This window comes from Myotis nattereri (assembly GCF_964212035.1).
Source record: "Myotis nattereri genome assembly, chromosome: 13".
Lineage (NCBI taxonomy): Eukaryota > Metazoa > Chordata > Mammalia > Chiroptera > Vespertilionidae > Myotis > Myotis nattereri.
The window spans coordinates 3133947-3159046 of NC_138088.1; the positions used below are offsets into that span (position 1 = coordinate 3133947).

At 43.1% G+C, this 25100-nt stretch overlaps 1 protein-coding gene across 1 annotated transcript in view; it reads right to left on the reverse strand.

The window, feature by feature from the left end:
* The window catches only part of WAPL (WAPL cohesin release factor), a 100173-nt gene extending 80762 nt beyond the window's left edge, over nucleotides 1-19411 (reverse strand). Inside the window, exons 1-2 of the mRNA XM_081104452.1 lie at nucleotides 18350-19411; nucleotides 14340-14860 (exon numbers count right to left, since the gene is read on the reverse strand). Of these exons, the coding sequence (XP_080960578.1) occupies nucleotides 14340-14838 (499 nt within the window). The 5' untranslated portion in view covers nucleotides 14839-14860; nucleotides 18350-19411. The remainder of the gene's footprint in view (nucleotides 1-14339; nucleotides 14861-18349) is intronic.
* Between the last annotated feature and the right edge of the window lie 5689 nt (nucleotides 19412-25100).

A 25100-nucleotide genomic window follows, 5' to 3' on the forward strand; every position in this document is an offset into this window, starting at 1 on the left:
GTATCTATAGTTTTATCAAGTTTTCAAACACTCTAAAATATTTTTTTTTATTGGTTTAAAGGACAAGGAGCAAAATATATGCAGGAAATCGGTATATGTTCACTATGGAATTTCAAATCTCTACAGAAAAGATAGATTCTTCAATAAAGGGTACTGAAATATGGGGGGGAAATAAAGTTAGCTTTTACCTCAAACATGAAAACATTCTAGATGAATCAAAGACTTAAATATGAAAAATAGCCGAAACCGGTTTGGCTCAGTGGATAGAGCGTCGGCCTGTGGACTGAGAGGTCCCAGGTTCGATTCCGGTCGAGGGCATGTACCTGGGTTGCGGGCATATCCCCAGTGGGAGATGTGCAGGAGGCAGCTGATCGATGTTTCTCTCTCATCGATGTTTCTAACTCTCTATCTCTCTCCCTTCCTCTCTGTAAAAAATCAATAAAATATATTTTAAAAAATAAATAAATAAATAAATATGAAAAATAAAACTAGGGAATTTTAAAAAGTGCATTACCCTGGAATGAGGAAGTTCTTTCTCAGATAGAAAGCCTATAATCCATATTAATTTACCTAAAACCTAAAATTTCGGCATGGCAAAAAAATGTTGTCAAAAGAAATAAAATGTGAAAAATAATTGCAACACATTATTTTTAAAAGGTCAATATCCTTAATTTAAAAACAGCTCCTGAAAATTCAGAACTAAATACGAAGGAGAAACGATAAAGCTTTTAAAATACAGGAGCATATCTTTATGACCCAGGCAGGAAAGGATTTCTTAAACAAGATACCGAAAGCATTAACCATCACATAAAGGAAAAGACATTTGTTTCCTCAAAAGCAAATCAGTCCATAAAAAACACTACTTAAGAGAACTAACTACCCACTACCCCACTGAGCATCGATCAGTGGTTGAGTGTCGACCTATGAACCAGGAGGTCATGGTTCAACTCCCCCTCAGATCACATGCATGGTTATGGTCTCGAAACCTTGTGGGGAGCGTGCAGGAGGCAGCTGATTGATGATTTTCTATCTCTCTCTCTCCCTCTCTAAAATCAATGAAAAAAAATATTGTCTTTTAAAAGAGAACTACCAGACAAACCAGAGTAGAGGCAGAGGGGGATTGAGACTATGAAAGGAATGCCTACAACTCAGTAGTAAAAAGATACCAAGGGACTTGACCAATCACTTGATAAAGGCTGTCCAATAAACATATAAAATATAAATATATTAAAAGGTGTTTATATTCATTAGTTATTAGAAAGATGCAAATTAAAACAATGAGCTACTACACAACCACTAAAAAAGCTAAACATAACACATTCTATGACCCAGAAACTCCAAAGTACTTACCAAAGACAAACATATATGTACCAAAAGACATATTAATCTGAACCATATAAAACTTCCATTTTAAAAATAAAATATTAGCAATTTCACATGGTTAGAAGTATGCTTACAGCAACATCATAACAAAACCTAAATATTCATTAAGAATATAATCTATACAGTAGTCTCTTCGAAGAAATACTGGATAGCAATAAAAATAACTACATTTCTGTCGGAGCATATCTTAGTACAACCTCTACAGAGAGCAATATGATAATATCTTTTCAAATTAAAAATGTACATGTGAAAGAAATAAACTTACCCTTTAAGCAAGCAGTTTTATTTACAAGTATTTACAAATAACTTTCCATGAGTATAAAATAACATTAACAAGGAAACTCACTACAAAACTATTTCCTAACTTTTGCTTTCATAAACAGTACAAATACCTATCAATAAAAAATTATCATACAGCCACATATATAAATACTATCCTATATAATAAAGGGGTAATATGCAAACTGACCATCACAAGATGGTGGCGCCCACAGTGGGGGCGGGGCAAGCTGCTCTGCACACCTGCTGCTGCAGTTCCCACGGCCCTGCAGGGGGCAGGAGGCCCAGCGGCCGTGAAGAGGCCAAGCCACGCTGCCCAAGGACCCAGGCGAAGAAGCCGCTCCGCCGACCAGCCTGCGCTATGGACCTGTTTGGGCACATAGTGCAATCTGGGGCCTCTAGCCTGCCACCCTCCGGCTTGGGTCTGAATCACTTTTACCTTGAGCAACGTTTTTCCACACGTGCATGTACAACTTCAGGGTTTTGTTTTTACCCGAGACTGAAGGAATCGCCAGCGTTATCGTTCATGTTTTTGAATCACCCTCTGTGCTTCTCTGATTTTTCAGTTGATAGTAGTTTCCCAGGTCACGGGAAGTTTCTTGGGTCACAGGAAGTCTACCCCTCCCCAGAGTTAGGAGTACTAGCCCAGGTCCACCCATCGGCCCAGTCCTGACTGCGGGGGTGAGTTCCTGCAGGCTGGGGTTTGATCCCCACGCATTAGCAGTAGGAGACCAGTGCCTTTGTTATTGCTGTGTGTCCAGGTTTTAATTGGACAAATGCCCGGCGGTCCCAGTCGCCAGCTTAGCAAAATCTTGCAGGAAGAGAATTCTGTCTGGGTTTCCCCAAATTCCCTCAGCCCCTACTCACCCCTCTGTAAAGGCATAGAACAAATGAGGCCCCTTCAATAAAAATCAGAGGTCTCCAGCAACGGTAGGCCTCTCTCATCACAGTCATTTGGACTGGATGGCATTTGAGTATTTATCTAGGCACCATGACAGAGACAAGCTCAAGTCATGATCTCTGCCCTTAAATAATTCACAATCTTATTAGAGCGAGTGGATGATAAAAGTGCAATAATGACATCAGAATGTAAGGCAACAATACAGAGAGGAACAGAGGCAATTGCTAGGGTGATTTTCCAACAATTAGTACTAAGAGTATGTCCTGTGAATTAAATAAATAAATGTGTGTGAAGTAGCTGCTTCTTGAGTATGGCATCCCCTCCTATTTTACAGGAAGCTGAGTTCCATGTGAACTGTGTACTACGCTGTGATATCTGAGGCACAGGACAAGGGAGGTCCTAAGGACACTATGGTTTGACATTTGAGACATTCTTTATTGTTCAATGTGATTCATTTCTGAATGCCTCAGTATTGTAATAGTTAAACTACTAGAATACATCTTGCTATAAAATATTACTAGAAGATCAAATGATCAGGTCACATTTATTGTTATTTTCTACAAATGAACACAATCTCTAGTATGCTAAAGTGATAGGTATTATTAAAATACTCAGATAGGGAGATCTACAGGCTTGATTACAGTGAGATTTACTATCACAACCCAAATTTATTGCTTAAAAAAAAAGCAGGAAGCAAAGTAGAAACTGAACCAAATATAAGCCCTTGAAGGGCAAATGTAAATTGGATAAGCTTCACCATTACAAGAACAAGAAAAAATTCAGATGCAAGAATGAGAAGCACATTGCATCCACTCTAAGTTGTGGCTAAAGAAAAAGAATGGTATACTATGAAAATACTTAATACACATTGTAAAGAGATTTGTTCATAGAGGATTTCCTAGAGTACGTGGTATTTCAGTTCATTTTTTTAAATGTGAAGAGGTTAGCTAGGTAAGAAAAAGGTGTAGGGGTCCTGGATTGCAGAGGGTGCAGGCCGGGCTGAGGGGCCCCTCCCCCTCCCCGCCCCCTGCACAGGTGCACGAATTTCATGTACCAGGCCTCTAGTGTAGCTATGAAAAAGAATGAGGCAGGTAAATATTATGCATAGTTATGGCTGCCCTAAGGGAGGGGGACAAGGGAAAAGATATCTGTGCCTCTTGAATTGTATACTATCTATAAATAGTCTGTTCAAAAGCCTAAAATATAAAAACTGGCAAAGGTACCATAGTAAGTACTTTAAACTAGTTCTGTAGTTATCTTTTTTGAAGTCCTTATCCATGAGGAGCCCGGCAGGATAAGGGAAGGAGTCTCCGGTGCCTTCCTTATGAAGCCCTTCAACAGAAGGTAGCTTCCCCTATATGGCTCAGATAATCCTTTTGTCCCTGTGAAAATGGGTAATAGCTTCACTGTAGCTAACCTGGCCAGGGCACCATCCCTTCAGCTTTCCCTAACATTCTTCCCACATCTTTGTAAATAACCCGTATATAAATAAACCTTACTAATATTAGATTAATTGGGGCATAACTTCTGTTTCCTGTGGGACCATGACTGACAAATCAAAATGAAAACTTTAAAAATTTATTGGGAAAGGGGGAGAAATGTTTGAAGTGGGATCAGTTTTCAAAAACTGTTCAGATGATTTATGAGCCAAGGTTTGAAAACTGCTCTAGGAAAATTTGGTTCTAGAACCACCATGCCTCTCTCATCATTTCTCTGGGTCATAATCCAAAATGTAAACACATCTTGTCATCTACCTACTCTTATACTCTAATACTCAAAATGTATCTGTACTTTTCAATCTCATAATCCAACCTACCACCACCACCACCACCACCACCACCCACCTCATAAGTCCAGAGTATCCAGCCCTGAGTCATCAGCATACTCACATATACATGGGAGTTCATTCCCACTCCCATTTCCTGTCCTAGCTGAAAACTTAAGAACGCTCCCCCCACTCCCCAGCCACACACACACACACACACACACACACACACACACACACGAAGCCCTAGCCGGTTTTGCTCAGTGGATAGAGCATCGGCCTATGGACTGAAGGGTCTCCGGTTCGATTTTGGTCAAGGGCACATACCTTGGCTGCAAGCTGCAGGCTGGATCCCTTTCCCTAGTCAGGGCGCGTATGGGAAGCAATTAATAGATATGTTCTCTCACATCGATGTTTCTCTCTCTGTCTCTCCCCCTCCCTTCCACTCTCTCTAAAAATGAATAGAAAAATATCCTTGGGTGAGGATTAACAACAATAACAAATAAAAATGTCTACTGAGTATCTCAGAGTGGGATGGTTTTGGGGTCACTGATATGCTGCCTCTCCAGAGCCTCTTTATAAAACTATTACTCCACTATCCTTATAAAAGCCAATTCTTTCGAGTCTTGTGCCACCTAGCTAGTTACCCTCCAATCTTCCCCATACCTGTCATCTAACAACCTTTAATTCATTTGAGAATTTTACACAAGATTTATAATCTACCTCTTCATGCCAGTTTTGCTATCATCCTGAATTCCACCAAATCCAAACTCCCCTAACCTCCCAGTTCTTTAACTTCCTATCAACAGTCTTCTATATTCCATCTCAGCCACCAGTTCTCACAATTTCATCAGGACCTTCTGTCCTAAAAGGCTTCACTTCTTAAGTATTAAATCAAAGAACCCACTTTTAAATTCAACCTACCTACTACCCAACTTGACTATTCCAGTAATCCCATTCTTGTTTTTATTTAATAAGACTCTCAGTATACTGACCCCTCTTCTCTCCTTCCTCTTATCCACCAGGCTTGTTCAGTTACTCAACATTTTAAATCCCACGGTCCATCACTTCAGTCGCTTTCTGGGCAATATCCTAAATTCTCTTTCTCCTGTATGTTCATTCCACATCTTGTCAGATAAAAATGCCAATTTGGGATAATTCTAATTATCCTACCCAATATTCTATATTCTGTGTAGGTTCTAACTAATAGGACCTACTGAGGGGGTGGGAGGGAAAGGGGAACACATTCACTCATACAATAGGTAGATTAGTGACTATGAATTTTTAGTTGGCAAACTTCAACTAAGATCCCAATAATGTCCACAGGTCCTCTCTGTGGGCAGCTTCTTCTCCCACTTTCCGCAATGTTTGAACTCTTTGCCTTTCCCCTCCAGCTCCCACATTACCCCTGCCCTACCTTCTCCCTTTCCGAAATAACTTCTTCTGTCCTTGTATGGGAGAAAAAGAAAATGCTTCTGTCCATACACCACCTTTTCTTCCATCCTCTAAGCTCACATTTTCACCCATCTTTCCTCCTGTCCAGGAAATGCAGCATCCCTTCTCCCAAGACCACTTTCCACCATGTGCTTCAAGGGTCTTTCATACAATCAAATCTTCCAGAAGCCCTCATATATCTCTAGCTGCCCTTTTGTTGTTGTTAATCCTCACCAGAGGATATTTTCCTTTTTTTTTTTTTTTTTTTAGAGAGAGTGGGAGAGAGGGAGAGAGAGAAAGAGAGAGGGGAGAAACATTGATTGGTTGCCTCCTGCACTTGCCTGTTGGGCAGGGGAATCAAACCTGCAACCCAGGCACATGGCCTTGAGCAGGAATCAAACCCTTGACTATTCAGTCCAGTCCATGGGCCGATGCTCCAACCATTGAGCCATGCTCACCAGGACTTCAGCTGCCCTCTAAGCATCTTTAACAACTGCATATACTTGTTACCCCCATTTCCTCACTGTGCCCTCACTACACAGACAACTTCAATCAGTATCCACACTCCCATGCCTACTTTGCAGTCTCTGTATTCACTGACTTTGCAGCAGCACTCCAATTCAGCTGATCCTCCATGAAACAACTGTCTGTTGGCCTCTATAAAATATCACTTGCTTGATTTTCCTTCAAGTGCTCTAGCTGCTCCTATTCAATTTCTTGATAGTTATTCTTCCTCTTCTCTCCATCCATTAACTATTACAAGTTCTTCACAACTCAGTTGTTTTTCCTCTCACATTCTCCTTAATGACTAGATCTAATCCTATACTTTCAAGTAACATTTATATGCTTAACCTCAAATTTATCATCTCCAACCAAGATTTCTTATGAGTTCCACATCAGCAGATCCTAGTAAGAAAATCTTCTACAAGAAATTAAAGTTCTACTTTAAAACAAAATGAATTTAAATTACAGCACCTCCTTCAAAATTTACATGTTGTTGAATTTTTGTTTGTATACAGCACAAAAAATTAGAAAAGATACTTATTACCTGTAAAAATAAGGTCAGTTATATTATAAGTAGTTTGAATATCATTCTTATTTTTAAGAATAACTTAGAGGCAAGACAGATCTATAATTTGTTGTCAAAATAAAGTTATTTCCAACATCAAGATAAAACTGATCATATGCTGACAGTCTGTTAGTTGAAATATAAGGCTTTAAATATTATAAAATTAAGATTATTCACATCAGAATACAGCAGCACTTTGCATGTTTCTCAGATCTTGCACTTAAGAGTCCCAGTTATTTAGCCTCTCTGAACTGTACTTTAATGGGAGGAAGGCCTGTCTTAACATAGTTGTGATTAAGGATCAATCCTATATAATAAAAGCCTAATATGCAAATCGACAAAACGGTGGAACAACCGGTTGCTATGACACGCACTGACCACCAGAGGGCAGATGCTCAACGCAGGAGCTTCCCCCAGCCCACAGGCCCAGGCCAGCCAAGGTGGGTGCCAGCGGGGGCCCTCCGATCTCCCTGCTGGTCGCTCTGCAGAGGGAGTTGACCAGTGGCAGTGGCGGGGGGTTGGGGGAGAGAGGGGTCAGGGAGGCAGGGCTGGCAAGCGGGCGGCACCAGGCCAGTCAGGGTGGGTGCCAGCAGGGAGCCCCCAATCGCCCTGCTGGTCGTCCCACAGATCGGCCCTGATTGCTGGCCAGGCCTAGGGACCCTACCCATGCATGAATTTCGTGCATCGGGCCTCTAGTTGATATATAAAGGGCTCAGCACAAAATAGGAACTTAATAAGTAATAGGAATCTTACCCACTTCTTTCTAAACTTTTTTATTAATAGTTTACATTCCCAATATCATTTTGTATTAGTTTCAGGTATATGGCACACTGGTCAAACAATCATAAACTTCACAGTGCTCCCCCCAATATTTCCAATACTCACCTGGCACCATATATTGACTATATTCCCTATTTTACATCCCTCTGACTATTTGTAACTACCAACTGGTACTTCTTTTTTTTTAAATATACTTTTTTATTGATTTCAGAGAGGAAGGGAGAGGAAGAGAAACATCAATGATGAGAGAGAATCACTGATTGGGTGCCTCTTGCACGCCTCCTACTGGGGACCGAACCCGCAACTCAGGCATGTGCCCTTGACCAGAATCGAACCCAGGATCCTTCAGTCCGCAGGCCTATGCTCTATCCACTGAGCCAAGCCAGCTAGGGTCAACTGGTACTTCTTAATGCCTTCACCTTTCACCCAGCCCCTCAACCTCCCTCCCCTGTGACAACCATTAGTCAGTCTGTATCTATGAGTCTATTTCAATTTTGTTTGTTCATTTATTTTGTTCTATTCTACAGATAAGTGAAATCATATGGCATTTGTCTTTCTCTAACTGAAGTATTCCATTTAGCATAATACCCTCTAGGAGGTCTATCCATGCTGTTGAAAGGGTAAGACTTCTTTTTTCTTTTTTTATGGCTGAGACTTAGGCACTTCCTTTAAAAGAACTTGATTTTAGTTATGACTTAAGTATAGTTTATTCAACAAATACATTCAAAATCTAAATTTAGGCAAGTAACTCTTGCTGATACTATACTTTCAGAATCCTATATAATAAAAGGCTAATATGCAAATTGTCCCCTTGGGAGTTCAACCAACTGGGAGCTCAACCACTCGCTGTGACATGCACTGACCACCAGTGGGCGGCGCAGAACAAAGGAAGGCCCCGGCTGGCAGCCAGCAGCAGCAGCCAGGGGAAGGAAGGCCCCGATGGGTCCTGATCACCGGCCAGGCTTAGGGACTCTACCTGTGCACGAATTTCGTGCACCAGGCCTCTAGTTCTTTAATAATTGTCATTAATCACTTGTACTTTATCCAATGAGCAGATGACAATCTTATCCCAAGTCACAAGTTCCTGGCCTACTTTAAGCTTTCAGAATAGATCACTGTCCTTTCTAAAACTCATCCTTAGTTCTAAATCAAAGTTAACTTCCTGACAGTAACATCCCTCTAACTTACACATATTTTCAGTACAGCTTTAAGCAAATGGAAGAAATTTTACTGGCTACAAAACCAGTCATGCAAATTAGAAGTCTATGCAGTAGTTATCTCAATATTTGGCAGGATGTGTAGACTGAATCCCAGCTGGCTGGCAAGTGTGCCAAGCAGAAATATAAATCTTTGCATACTTTATTCTAGACACCAGATTAAAAACCCAGAGCAGAAAGCACAGGTGGAAAATGGAAGTAACCTCATATAAAAGGCAAGAGAAGCTTTCTTTCACCCTTAATGCACACAGCCCTGGATTCTACACTAAAGAATATTCCAAGATCTCTTTAAAAGGGCAAACCTTTAAGTCCTGTTAAGTCATTTTTAAGTGGCACACTTGTTTGAGAACTCACTGGTTTTAATAGCAACTGCAACTAAGTATTTGCAAATGAAACAGAAAATCCTAAATCTGCCTTGAAATAATGCAGAGTAGAGGATAAAAGGTGGAAATAGTAGTTTGTAAAATAGATGAAACAAGATTTGCCATGCACTGGTAAGTTTTTAGTTTAGTTTTTTTTAAATCAAGAATTAGGACATTTTACCAACTGAATGGTTTTTTGCAGTTCTCATTCAGTTTGTAATCTTCTTGTTCCCTTACCCATCAAGCATCTATTAGGAAAATGGCAACCATTATGTTTTACCATGACCTCATTCTGAGTTACCTCTTCAAATAAGCCACAATTTTTAATATACTATCCAGTATAAAACATTTAAAATGAATGTTAATAGCACCTAAAAATTAACCACAAACTCCCCTAAAGAGCAAGAGATCACTAATGTCAAGAGAAATGATATAATAAGTTTGAGTTTAGATAAGCCCTTTACACTGGTATGATGTACAACAGTCCCCCCACCCTTATATGCAGTTTCGTTTGCCAGTTTTAATATTCCACAGTTCACCAGAATCTGAAATTATTAAATGGAAAACTACACAAATAAACAATTCATTAAGTTTTATATTGTGCACCATTCTGAGTAGTGTGATGAAATATCTCGCCATCCCGCTCCAACCTGCCAGGACATAAATTATCCCTTTGTCCAGCACATCCACACTGTATATGCTACCCATCTATTAGTCACTTAGTAGCCTTTTCGGTTATCAGATGACTGTCATGGTATCACAGTGCTTGTTTCAAGTAAACCTTACTTTACTTAATGACCCCAAAGCAATTCACATAACTTTTCTTACAGTATACTGTAATAATTGTCCTATTTTATTATTGTTGTTGTTAATCTCTATGACTAATTTACAAATTAACCTTTACCATAGGTATGCATGTATAGGATAAAAACAATATATAGGGTTCAGTACTATCTATGATTTAAGGCATCCACTGGAGGTCTGAGAGTGTATCCCCTAATTATTTAGTGAAAAATGATCTGAATGAACAGAAACATTTTACTGGAAGGATGCTATGGAACTTAACTTATACACTCTAAACATGCTTGATCATAAAATTTCTCAAAATTTCTTGAATAAAACACCTGAAGCTTATGTCTTTAACATGACCTGCAAAGGATTTCAGAGATTCCTGAGACCTAAGTAGGTGTACAAACACTTTTATCTGAAATCCAAAATTTTATTCTCAAAAGGATCTCTAATTCAAAAAAGTTAGGATCCACTTTAGATTTATGGATTCCTTTTATCAAAAACTTAGGTTTGGCCCTGGCTGGCGTGGCTCAGTGGTAGAGCGTGGGTTTACATACTGGAGGGTCTCAGGTCTCGGGTTCGATTCTCGGTCAAGGGCACATACCTGGTTTGCAGATTAGATCCAGTCCCAGTGGGGGTACATGCGGGAGGCAACCAATTGATATGTCTTTCTCACATCTATGTTCCCTCCCCTCCCTCTTCCTTTTCACTCTCTCTAAATAGCAATGGAAAAAATATCCTCGGATGTGGACTAATAAAAAACAAAAAAGAAAAAACCTTAGGTCTGAGTTTCTAAACTTCTATATAATCAGAAGGCTTTCTGAATGAGAATAAAGGCAATGACAACCTGACAGGCATAATACAAGAAAAGAGTTTAGATACATGGGGAATAAAAAAAAAAATTGATACATGGGGAATCCAAATTTTACAGGGGAGAGGCAAAGGAAAAAAAGGTCATAACATATAACAATATTCCCAGAACTATAACCAACTTGTAAACATATGAACTTATAAATCTTTTATATAAGAACAACTTAGGAGACTTAAAAGCACTCCCTCAAAGTTCCCCTCTTATCCTACAGGGGGTTGCCAGTGTTGCTGCAGCTCTGGATGGCCAAAGGAGAGGAGGAAAAAAAAAGAAATATTCACAGTATCATACCCTATAAGGGTGCCTTGAAAAGGAAGAAAGAAGATGGACAAGATGTTCTTGAACATTTATTCATGTGTACTTTAGTATACATTTTCTTTTCACAAACCCATTCTAAAGGAGTTTGGATTCCCAGTCAGGCCACACAGTGTCAACACCAAAACTACAATTCAGCTACATGAGCCTAGGAAGCTAATATCTCACTTTTACAGAAAACTGTTTCTAGTCCTCGCCAAACAACTTCACATGGCAGTTTGGACGTATATATAATATAGATGTAACACGAGCAAAGCTATATATGCAGTTGCTGCCTTTGAATATTTAACTTTCAGTTCCCATTCTGCCTCTACATAGGGGTGGAGAATCTTCTCTCTGCCAACAACCATTTGAATATTTATAACATCATTTCGTTTAATATAATTCACTTAATATAAATATATGTTGCTATGAAAAAGCTCCTAGATTTATTGAATTTCGAGTCCCACCTGCATTTGCCTTGGCAGGGCCAGACCAATGATTTTGAGGGCCTTATACAGCCCGCCGCAGGCTGGACATTCCCTAGTCCTGCTCCATATAAACACTCATCCTCTTGCTACCCCTCTGCCTGCCAGTGATGCGCTATTCTTCAAAAGACAGCACGTGGAGAAAGAAGCCTATGTCTGCCTTCCATGACCAGTTTTACCACTTCCCCAGCCTCATCTTCCTTCCTCCAGCCTATCTGCCCCATGTGGGTCGACCATCAGAGGACAGAAAGATATGACTGTAAAAACACTGTACAACTCAAGTGAAACAGCATTCCCAGAGCCTTAGCACAGTGCAGGACACACAGTAGCTGCTCAACATATTGAAAATGAATAAATTAATCTCATCCCAATTCTGCCACTAGCTGATCCTAGACCTCTTCATCTTGGCTCAATTATAATACACTAGAGGCCTGTTGCACGAAAAGATTTGCTGGCTGCCGGCACCGGTTTTCCTCTGGCACCCGGGACCCAGGCCTTCGCTCTGGCCGGAGCTGCCTTCAAGCCTTCGCAGCTCCAGCCGGAGCCGCCTTCAATCTTCGCTCCACCGCTTCGCACCTACATATGCAAATTAACCGCCATCTTTGTTGGCAGTTAATTTGCATATCTCGCTGATTAGCCAATGGGAGGCGTATCGAAGGTATGGTCAATTACCATGTTTGTCTATTATTAGATAGGATTTTTAGGAGCTGATCTGGGAAACAGTTTTTATGCTCTGCCTTTTTCTGAAAAGTTATGAACAATGCTTCAGGGAAAATGTGAGCAAAGCATAAAGGCAGCCAAATGAGAATTAACCAGGAGGATCAAGGGAATGACAATAACAGCTGGCTCATCCTCTAATCCAGCGGTCACCAACCTTTCAGACCTCACAGGCCACCGGTTGGCGACCACTGCTCTAATCCAAGGGTGAGAAAAAGAGTGAAAAAGGTTCAGCATTGTTACTAAAACTATTCAAGGCAAAGACTTTTATCATATTGTTTGAGACCACCCCCCCCCCGATATTAAAAGCCTCAAAAACAAATCTTCTCAAGAACTGAATACTAAGAAAATTTTATCTTTTTAACTTTTCAAAATATGAGATCTACATAACCTTTCATATTACATTACTAAACTTTGCCAATAAGTCACGAACTAAGGTTGGCTTTCAACTAGTGCCATCCTTGTCCTATTGCTGATAAGGTGCATGCTGTCTCCCCTGCCACCTCCAATCTTAGCTCTTCAGCCTTTTGTTTTTAAATCCTCACCAGAGGACATGCTTAGAGAGGAAGGAAGGAAGGAAGGAAGGAAGGAAGGAAGGAAGGAAGGAAGGAAACGAACGAACATCGATGGGGTTATTTCCCTGACCAGGGATCTAACCTGCAACCCAGGTATGTGCCCTGACCAGGAATTGAACTAGCAACCTTTCAGTGCACAGGATGACACACTCAACCAACTGAGCTACTCTGACCAGGCAGCTCTTCAATCTTTTAGTTAACTGCACTTTTATCATTTACTTTAAGTCTCAATTCCTTTACAAAAGGAGTAGGTGTACACAACTGATAAAACATACAGTGGGGCCTTGACTTACGAGTGTCCCAACTAACAAGTTTTTTGAGATACCAGCCGTCTCTCGGCCGATATTTTGCTTTGAGTTGCGAGCTAAAATTCGGGTTACGAGCCAGCTTCAGATACCCCACTGCTAGTTGGCGCAGCGACCGTCACAGTGAACGCCACAACATCAGCCCAGCATCATGTGTCTCACTCGTTCACTTTATGATTTGACATACGAGTAATGTGAGTTACGAGCTCTGTCACGGAACGAATTAAACTCGTAAGTCAAGGCCCCACTGTATTGTTTTAGGAATGAACACTAGATGCCAGATTTACAAGTTAACATTTTAAAAACACATCTGATTTTGTGGATTAATCGAAGTTGCTACCTGTGCCAGTCTACAAGCTAGTCTCAATTTGGAATGAAGTTTAATTCTTCAATGTCTGTACTCAGTACCTCCTTAATCTTTCTACTAGTAAACTAATTTAGAAAGAAAGCCTAACACTCCTAAACCTAATCCTCATTGTAAATGCTCATCTCATTTTCATTATCAGTAACCATCCAAATCCTCCACAGTAATAAAAATTAGATATTGTATAATCCTAACCCAACAAAAAGAGATGTTTCTGCCCAGCTGGTGTGGTTCAGTGGTTGGGCATCGACCTATGAACCAGGAGGTCATGGTTCAATTCCTGGTCAGGCCACATGCCCAGGTTGCAGGCTCAATCCCCAGTGTGGGATGTGCAGGAGGCAGCCAATCAATGATTCTCTCTCATTATTGATGTTTCTATCTCTCTCTCCCTCTACTTTCCTCTCTGAAATCAACAAAAAATATATATGTGTAAAAGATGACATGAGTATAATCATGTAATTTGAAACAAACAAACCAAAAGTGATGTTTCTTATTGGAATTGGAGTTAGGGATTTATGAAAGACTGTTCCCAAAATGAGTAAGTCTGGAAACATTATCCAAGTTGTTTAAGTAAAATTTCAACCCCCAATTGGTTTTTTTAAAGTTTTTAAATCTCTTCTACAAAATTATTTTAGTCCCCATTAATCATAAAAGTAGAAAGAAAACCCAAGTATAGTTAAAGAATTTAAATCCTTTAACTAAATGGTTTACATAAAGCTCTTTAGCTCATAAAGAAAATCAAAACTTACCTAAAGTCATTAATTTAGCACAACTACTTTTGCTTGCATCGTCTTCTAAGATTCGGTTTGTGCTCTTTTCTTTCTCAAGCAAAGAATCCTCCAAATGTAAGCATTTATCAGATACAACACTGTCTTCATCCACCACATGACTAATTTTGCTATTAGCTTCAAGTACAGAAGTGACGTCTTCCAACTGAGCAGCTTCACTAGTTTCTGAATGAGAGGAACCCTTACCCTGGGCTAAATTCTTTGAAGAAACTGGTAGAGATTCATCATCGCTATCAAATCCAAAAGGATCACCAGTATTTTCTTCTTCCACCTTAGGTTTCTTCGGAATTTCTTGGATATCTGATTTGAAATTGGGCCTCTTCTGCCCTAATTTAGCCATAAACGTGGTCTCTCCCCATTTTGTGCTAAGGGTGGTCCGTTTGTTGGAAAAGACTTCATCGAATTTTGAATTGCCATTTCCGCCTTTCCTACTGTATGTTTTCCCAAATCTGGATGTCATTTTGACACCTGTTTCATATTCTCTGTGAGAAAAAATAAAAAAGAATATATATAATCACCAAATACTTAAGTATTAACGTTGAAAATAAAATTAAGAACCCAGGGATTCTCCCCATGTGGCTTTTCAACATTCAAGATACAAATCTTGCCCTAGCCTAGCCGGTTTGGTTCTGTGGATACAGCAGCGGCCTGTGAACTGAAAGGTCCCAGATTTGGTTCTGGTCAAGGGCACATGCCCAGGTTGTGGGCTCAGTCCCCAGTGGAGGGTGGTCAGGAGGCAGCTGATAAGTGATTCTCTCATTGTTGATGTTTCTGTGTCTCTCCCTTCCTCTCTGAAATCAATAAAAAACATTAAAAAAAAGATACAAATCTTTACAAATTGTTAAATACGGGGTGGGGGTATAAAGAGAGAGGCAAATTTTTTACTCTATTGACTTCCATGTCAAAATTTTTTTTTTAAATCTTCACCCAAGGATATTTTTCCATTGATTTTAGAAAGAGTGGGAGAAAGACAGAGAAAAATATCGATGTGAGAGAAACACATCAATTGGTTGCCTTCTGCATGTGCCCTGACCAGGGCGAGGGCTGGGGAGGAGCCTGCAATGGAGGTACATGCCCTAGACCAGAATCGAACCCTTCAGTCCACAGGCCGACGCTCTATCCACTGAGCCAAACTGGCTAGGGCCCATGTCAAATTTTTATATTCATATGCTGCTTACAAAGTAAGATTATCCATCTTATAATACAGCATACACAAAACCAACTTCTAGTGGAACATCAATTTTATTTTGTTTCAAATGAATCTATTAACAACGTCCCTTTTACCTTTAAAAGGTAATCTTAAGGGTGATTTTCCCTAATATATAATCTTAGGCACAAAATATTTACATTTTTCACCCAGCTGGCCTAGCTCAGTGGTTGAGTGTCCAGTGGCTCAAGGGGTGAGCACCAACCTATAAATCAGGAGGTCATGGTTCCCAGTCAGGGCACATGCCCGGTTTGTGGGCTTGATTCCTAGTGTGGGGCATGCAGGAAGCAGCCAATCCATGATTCTCTCTCATCATTGATGTTTCTGTTTCTGTTTCTCTCTCTCTCTCTCTCTCTCTCTCTCTCTCTCTCTATCTCTCTCCCCCTTCCCCTCTGCAATCAATAAAAATATATTAAATATATGTATTTACATTTTTCAGAAACATTAAATAACTGACTAAATTTAGTTCTTTGAAATTTCAGAAGACTTATTAACATGAGGAAGAAAATTGGGGAAATTGGGAGAAAATTGGGAAAATTGTGCAATTTTCTCATATATTAAAACATGCAGTTTTTAACCCAACCTTAAATTCTAATTCTTGGTCTAATGTAATTTTTTTTTAATATATTTTATTGATTTTTCACAGAGAGGAAGGGAGAGAGATAGAGAGTTAGAAACATCGATGAGAGAGAAACATCGATCAGCTGCCTCCTGCACATCTCCTACTGGGGATATGCCCGCAACCCAGGTACATGCCCTTGACCGGAATCGAACCTGGGACCTTTCAGTCCGCAGGCCGACGCTCTATCCACTGAGCCAAACCGGTTTCGGCAGGTCTAATGTAATTTTGAAGTGTGACTTGAAAAATACTCATTAGCCCTGGCCAGTGTAACTCAGTGGTTAGAGTACCATACAGAAGGGTCTCAAGGGTTCAATTCCTAGTCAAGGCCAAGTACCTGGCTTACAGGTTCCATTCCCAGCCCTAGTCAGGGTGAGTGCGGAAGGCAGTCAATCGATGTGACATGGATGTTTTTCTCTCTCCCCCCTCCTTCTTCTCTCCCTTCCACTTTCTCTAAAAATCAATGGAAACAATATCCTCTGGTGAGGAATAACTACACACACACACACACACACACACACACACACACGTATATTTATTATTTAGTTGGTCATCTCCCTAAGCAGAAGCAACCATACTTATTCTCTCATCCTTAATCCTATAGGCCTGTGATCATTGCTTAGTTACATTTTTTGGAGCTGGTCAACTCCAGCATATTACAATGCTCCTTGGATTATTAAACGAAACAACAGAAACATGTAACTTTATTTTCCTATTCGCTTTATAAAAAATAAATGGTTTCATCTGAATTATCTACATTTTAATAACAAATCTAGGAAAAAATTTCAGGACAGTATATCAGAAGAGTCAAACATTGTTAAAAACAAGTACTCTTTAAACACTACCAACTCTTTTCCGTTTCTTTGACATTCTTAATTTTAAGTATTTAAATATAACTAGTAAAAAATGAACAATTGCCTAGGAGCTTGAAAAAAATCTTCATCCTTACAACTGGAAAGATATCCGACATATATTTTTGTTTTGATTTTTCTTTTCTGACATATTTTTAAATATACTTGATCTATCCTTTAAATGTTTTCCCTGTATTAACTTAATAACTATAAACTTAGTTTTCTCTATATTCAGTAGAGAATTTCCCCCTCTGGTGTTTGGTTAGAGGCCAATTCTAATTTGACAAAATAATAATTTATTCATCATACACACCTGAATTAAGATTAAGAGTCCATAAATTGTTTGAAAACCTTTTAACATATCACAGAACTTTTTTCCCTTCTACTGGAGATTTACACTAAAGAATCTTATTGTCTTTTTTAAGTACTGCCTAAACAAAATTAAGTATATTTGGCAGTTACAAGAATTACAATCTGAAGTGATTTTGCTTTATTTTCATTCCTCCAAGAATGTAAAGCCTTGATCTACAAACCTACATTTACACACAGATCCCAACAAAGCTGGAATGTTCTGGACACACTTACACAGTAATGACCTAAAAATGTTGACTGAAGGCCAAACCAAAAACCTAAACTTGAGCTCCTTTAGACCCACACCAGAAAAACTCACTGCAAAAATGGTCCTGGAATCAGCTGCAAGCTGAAAGTCTGAAGGTAAATATTTAATGTTAAGGAGTTATTTTAAAGAAAAATCATGCTTATATCATTAAAAAGAATTTGTCTTTTACAAAGAAATACTAAAATACTGAAGAAATGATGTCAAGGATTCCCTCACTTCAAGGGGTGTGGAAGGTAAAGTGTGTAAATGAGAAAATTTCAGTGGAGTTAACTTAAATCTGAGAGATGAGTACATGAGAGTTCATTATATAATATCCCCTACTTTTCATTTCCTTCACAGTTTTCCATGTCTGTTTTTCAAAAGACACTAGACAGCCCTGGCCGGTTTGGCTCAGTGGATAGAGTGTCTGCCTGCAGAGTGAAGGGTCCCAGGTTCGATTCCAGTCGAGGGCACGGGCCTGGGTTGTGGGCTCGGCCCCCGGTGGGGGGCTGTGCAGGAGGCAGCCAATCAGTGATTCTCTCTCATCATTAATGTTTCTATCTCCCTCTCCCTTCCTCTTTGAATTCAATAAAAATAATATTTTTTAAAAAGTCATTAGGCAGATTATTGGGATGGCATTATGTAAGCCTACAGCGTGAAGTGTGTATACATTAAGAACTAAGAATGCGGACATACCTGACACTATGCTCAGTCTGTTGCAAGGACACAGGTATGTTGCTCAGGCCGCCACTTCCGAAGAAGGGATGATTCAAAACTAAGGATTTTCGGCCGCTGGGCCTTTTCCTTCCTCAGCCAAAGTCAATTTTCAGGGAAGTACGCTAAGTCCTCACACCTGCCCCCGTCCAAATCCAGAGTCTTTCGGCTCCCCGAGGTTTTAGGGGAGTCCCTTCGGCAATGAAGCCGGAAGGGGCAAAGCCAGCCCCCCAGAAACCGTCACCTGCGGCCGCCAGCGCGCAGGGGGCAGCGCGAGCGGCGGCCCCGCTCCGGCCGGAGCTCACGCAACTTTCCTGCTCCCCGCCCCCACCGCCCAGGAAGGGACGTCGCTCCCGACGCCCCGGAAGCCTGGGCCACCGAATCCCGGGCCGCCCAGGCCTCGGAGGCGCCGGGCGGAGGGCGCGGGCTAGGACTCCGGGCTGAGCCGGCACACTCGGCGCGGCTGGGGCGGGAAGTAGATCAGCAGCCGCCCGGAAAGAACTCAGAAAAGGGACAAATAATAGAGTTCGGGTGTCCCTGCCCAACTTCCTCCGACCCGGGCGGGGAGGCAGCCAGCCTCCTGTCCCCCGCCGGCTCGCTCCGGCCCAGGCAGCCGCCCAGACCGCACTCACCCTCGGCGCCTGGCGGGTGCTGTAGCCTCGGGCCGCCTCCGCCTCTCCCGCCCCAACGGCCCACGGGCGGGCGCTGGCGTCCCGCGCGGAAGGACCGGGCCCGCTGGTGCGCGGAGAGCGGCGAGGGCTCCGCCGCCGTCAGACCCCGCGACTCCGCTCGCGGTAAATAGGAAACCGGTGAAGGGGGGGAGGAGCGGCGGCACCGCAACTTCCCTCCCGGCCTCGAGCGCCCCAGCCGGGCCTGGCCAGGGCCTCCCGGGCCGCCGAGCCCGCTACGTGCCGCCGCTGGGCCGCCGCCGCCTCCTGCGCCGCCGCTTCCGCCGGTGAATGGTCAGCGCAGGAGTTTGAACAGGGCCCTGAACCATCTCAACGCCATTTGCGCTCCGGCCCCCACCTCCTTCCTCCAACAGCCGCTCGCTCCGTCACTCGCTTCCCACAGGCCCCGCGCGGCGTCCGACCCCGCAGCCAATCGCGCGGCCGCTTACTCAAACCGCCGCGCAGGCGCCGCGCCGCGCCCCGCACGCGCCCGCGCCCGCCATTGGCCCGGCCGCGGGGCCCGACGGGAGTTGTAGTCCCGGTCCGCGAGGTGGCGGGTGCGGAGAGCCCCGCGCGGTTGCGGGAGCGGGATCGGGCGGCGGGTGGAGCAGCTCCCGCGGTCGCGGCCCGCCCGGCTCCGGAGCCAGGTCCAGCCCCGGCCCGTCAGAGACGCACGTGGTGCGGGAGGGCCGGGCGCGGTGCAGGCAGCTGTGTCAATCGTTTCCCCTCCGGGGACCGCCGGTGTCTGGGGACGGTGGGTTGTGCAGCTGCGCCGGGCCTGCTGCGGCCGCGGCTCGGGGCGGGGAGGCGGGGCGGGGGGAGCGTGCGTCTCAGCTGCCTCGCGGCCGGGTGGGCGCTGGCCCCGCGCAGGTAACGACCGCGGGGCGGGGAGGCCGGGTGCTGGGCGCCGCCGGCCCGCTTCTTACTGCGCGGCCCTGGCCTCCGCAGGCCTCCGCTGCCCGCGCCGTTAGAGCGAATGAGAATATTGGGCGGTATCAGGAATTCTCGTTAACCTTGTTGGGTGTGATAACGATGATGTGGTTGTGTTTTTTTAAAAAACGTACTGAAGTGTTGACGGATAAGGTGATATGGTGCTGGTGCCCAGAGTGCACTTTACAGTAATTCCTATAAAAACGGGGGAGGCCCGCCGGCGGCTGGGGCAGAGCGCGGACCTCGGAACCAGGGGGTCGCGGTTGGACTCCTGGTCAGGGCACAGCCCCCGGTTGCGGGCTGGGTCCCCGGTGTGGGGCGTGCAGGAAGCAGCCCACCCATGATTCTCTCCTTCCTTCCTCTCTGAAATTAACAAACAAACAAAACGGAGAGAGGAAGAATAAACTGAACCTGCGGGATGTTTGTCATTGTGGCTGCTGCGAGATGTGTACACACGAGCTCATTTCGGTCTCTCTCCAGGCATATCTGTAACTTTCCATGATAAAAAGGTTAAAGAAACGACCTAGTGATTGCTGGGAAGACAGGGAGGTGGAGGGAATGAGAGGATAAAGTATTGTTTTTCGCTGTTTAATCTTTTGTGCCATGTAAGGTTTTTTCTGGTCAATATATTGCGTATTCAGGAAAGCAGAGAGTGTGTGCTGAGGAGGGCTCAGTTTCTCCTGAGGGCATGGCTCATCTGCTGCACCCCTGGTCTGGAGGGTCTGGTGGGGTGGTTAATGGAGATCCTCCTGGGAAATTAGAAACCTGCCTATTGCCTTCAGTGAAAAGCCTGCCTCCTCGTCCACAAATAGATCGTTTGCTTTGAGGGCACCCAGAAGATACCAGGTTCCTCCGAGATATCCGATACATTCAGAAAACGCTAAAGAAGAAATAGTTCAGAAATCCTGCAGGCCTTCCCAAGAGGAGTTTAAGGGGGACCCTCGCGTGGTTGGAATGTTCTACTTTCCCGCCGCTGCTTACAAAGTGATGTTCTGACATCCCCATTTCCCAAAGGCGATGTGGTACTTCCTTTGGTTCAAAATAAATCAACTCGGGTAGCCCATGTGAATGAATGGCAGTTACAACAAGTCTGTACATTCCACTATGGTCGGTGTATACATAACTTTTTTATTTGGGTCAGTTTTGTCTTTTTAAAAAATAAGCATAGAATCTTGTTTTGTCAATTTGTTTGAAGCTGCCCTTTATAATTATTTAAATGACAAGGGGTGGGTGCTAATTAAGGGGTAATTATCAGAAGCAAAGGCTAAGATCAAAAAACCCAGAAGTGGTGGCGACAGTTTGAAGATCTTCCTGTGAACCCTCCCGGACGCCCGGGCCTGGCTGGTGCTGGGAGCTTGGCCGGGTCAGTGACTGCACTAAGCTGAAGTGGAGAGTTAACTTTTGTAAAGAAGCAGACAATCTGTGGAGCCCTTTTGAGGGCTTTTTGTGGTTATGTTAAGTAATGGAACTAGTGATGTTAAATTCCTGTTACTCAGAGAATGGTCCCAGTCAGCCGCATGGGCTTGACCGGGGAGCTTGTTGGCAGCACAGCATTCCTGTCCCCGCCAAACTCCACTGAGCCAGAAGCTGCCCTTCGGCGGGGCTCCGCAGGGGACTGGTCCGCACAGTGAAGGTTGATAAGCACTGGTTTAACGGGTGCCCATAGCATCTGGCACCAGCCTAGACTTCCATTTGGATGGGAAGGGAGCAGGAGAGCATTAATCTACTAGGCATCAGGTATGATGCCCGCTCCTCTGGAAAGCCTCATTCGCATCCCTTCCTGACGTTACCCCTATTTTATAGGTGAGGAAGTGGAGAGCTTGGCATTTGCTCAAGGTATTGCAGCTACTGGGAGAATCAAACTTTTCCTTAAACATTTTATTTCCGCTATTGTAGACATCCTTGAATCTGGTAGAAAATGGTACATGATTTGAAAAGTAAAAAATTGTGTGTGTTTAAGTATATGGAAGCTTAGTATATGAATTCCAAGCAGAGCTGTGCCAGGTCTCTCCACCATTAGAGACAAGTGGGGAGCCTGCCCTCTCTAGGGCTCCTCCTGGAGGAAGTCCAGACTCCAGACCTGCAGGCTGAACCACCACCTTTACCATTTACCTCCTTGGTTCCAAAGTAGCAAGCAAATGCCCTGCAGGCCCCACCCCCTTCCCTTGACTTGGCCCTGAGTTCCACACCAGAGTGAGTGAACTGGACTCCAGTGTGGATAACACCTAGGCAAACAGATTTTTTATTTTTATTTTGCTTTTGTTTTCTTAGTTCCCTCAGTTTATAATCCACCACCTAAATTGGTTCTCTTAACCTCTTCAAATCTGCCTCACACACAAAGCAGATAGCCAGTAGGTGCTTCCTTCTTTGCTAGAATGGCTCTATGTAAACTCTCAAATATCTGATTTTTCCCCTATTAAATGTCATATTTATGCCATAAGCAAGTTCTGGATCTGAACCAAGCTTGTATGATACAGCAGACTTCCCTTCGGTGTGCTGCATGGAGGAGGGCAGAATCCCCATGACCTTGAGTTCCACTCAGGTGGATTCATACTTCGCTTTAGCTAAAAAAAGAAAATCCTGCAAAGATAACTAATAGGAGAATCTGTTCGCCATTATTGTGCCTTTGTTCCAGCCCAGACATGGGGATTGTCAGAACTCAAGCTGCTAAATAGAGTTGTGTAGTCTTTTTCTGACAATGTTAGTAAAATATATTACATCTTAAAAACTCAGTTCAGAGAACTAGAAGTCAGAAATTACCATGTTTGTTACAGAAATTCTTCCTTGTCATAGACAGTGGAATAAAACTATAAATCGTACACTTGGACGTTGTAGTCCTTATGTTGCAAGACCCTCCAAGAGGTGGGCCAGACACTGCCCTTTCTCTGACCCCTCTCCCCCCCGCCCCCATCCCTCTGCTCTGCCCACAGTGGGCAGATGTAGAACTTTAAGTTCATCCTGACCAGCCTATTTTAAATTGTAACACACACGCACACGCACACACACACACACACACACACTCACTCCCAAATGCTCACTATTCCTACTTTATTTCTCTCCAGGGCATTTATGTTCTCGTGTTACATATCACATATTTTGTGTGTTTGTCTTCTGTGTTTATCTCCCCTGTGAGGGCAGGAATCTGCCTGTCGTTTCTGCTCTATCCCAGCACCTGGAAGGGTGTGTGGCACATGGTGGGTGCTCAACAAGTATGTGTTGATAAATGCCCCCATTTGTTTTCTTTTTCATGTAAAATTATATCTTACAAGGAAAGTGACTTGAAACAGTAGTTGCTTACATAATCTGTGGCTCCATAAGTTGTTGATGGTTTTCCCCATGGACAGGGAAAGTGCTTTCTGGAGTTACCTTTTGTTTTGTTCTTGCTTTGGATAGGTTTTCGTTCTGAGAATTGAGAAAAGGAATACTACTAGAATCCCAATTACCTTGTTTTTCAGGATAACTGGAATGTGTTCTCTGGAGATGGTGATTTCCTTTGGGAAATGAACTGTAGGAGGTAGTTGAAAGACCAAGCTAGAGAAATTCCCTGGGGACCTGTTGCCTGACAAGGTTTGGTACCCACAGATCTCTAAAGCTCCCAATACCTGACTCTTATCTTGGAACAGCTCCCATTTCCCCAGGGTTTTCACCCTTCTACCCTCGCCTGCAAACAAAGCCCTCCATCACCAAGAGGAAAATCCGAAGCCCTTAGCATAGTCTACAAGGTCCTACATGATCTGGCCCCTGACTACTCCTATCCCTCCCCACAGTGCCAAGCCTGCCCCTTTCTACTTCCAGAACCTGCCAAACCAGCTCCTGTCAAGGCCATTGTACTTGCTGTTCCCTCCACTCAGCCTGGAGATAGGCACATGACTCCTCACCTCTTTCAGGTCTTCACTCCTGTCTGCACAGCAGTGCCTACCTGACCGTGCTCCTTACCTTGCATCCCAGTACTTCAGATCTCCTTTACCTGTTGTTTTTCTTCAGAGGAGTCATGTTTGTTTTGCATGTTAACTTGTTTATTTTTGTTTTCTTCCACTAGAATATAAACTATGTGAACAGAGATGGTTGGTTTTTTTCATTGCTATATGCCCAGCAGATCTAGAATAGTGTGCCTTAAGTATTTGTTGACCGAAAACCTCATAAGTTGTGATAACTTCTGTATCTGTGCGGGTGTTTTTGTGTGCTTCTTCTATCAATAATTGCAAGATAGGTTGAAACCTCCCACTATAAGAATCATTTTGTCAATTTCTCCCTGCAGTTCTATTTTTATATTTTGAGGACAGTATAATGGAACATATATTAGTAGTGTAAAATTGTTACAACTTCCTGGTGAAATTGAAGGCTTTTTAAGTAATGAGGGAAATAAATTGCAAAAAATGTCTGAATTTCCCATCCCTCCCTGTATGCACAGCTTTTGCAATGTGACTTTGCAGCTCCTCTGAGGATCTGGGCTACCTTGTAGCTTGTGTTGGCCAAAAGAATGTGGCAGAAATTATATAGTTCTGAGCCTGAGCCTTAAGAATCCTTGAACGCTTCCACATTCTCTCTTGGGTCCCTGCCTCCAGCATGGGTTAGCCTGCTGGAGGGTGAGGAGCCACATGGAAAAGAGCTGAGGTCATCCAACACCAAGCAACAGCCAGCAGACCCCAAACATGCCAGCCTCACTAGGATCAGCATAGCCTCCTATCTGACCTGCAGCCGCCCACAGATGCATGTGTGAGTCCATCTGGGACCAGAAGAACTGCCCGGCTGACTTACAGACTCGAGCAGTAATAACTAGTCATTATGTTAAGCCTCTGAATTTTGAAATGGTTTGTTCTACAGCATTATTGTGGCAATAGATAATTGATGGTTAATGCCTCCTCATTTGGATTTCAGCCTTGCAAACGCTTTCCCGACTGCCCAGGCAACCTAAATCAGCTTCCCAGTCTCTGTATAATTTGGGTGCATTACTTTCTCAATAATACTTACCTCTCTGAAATGACTGTATTATTTTATTATCTGTCTCCCACCCTGGACTGGACACTGTGAGGGCAGAGAGGATATCCGCTCTGGTCCCTCTGTCCCCGAGCTGCAGTGCCCACTGAGTGCTGGAAATGCGGCCAGTCCAGCTTGAGCTGAGCTAAAAATGCAAC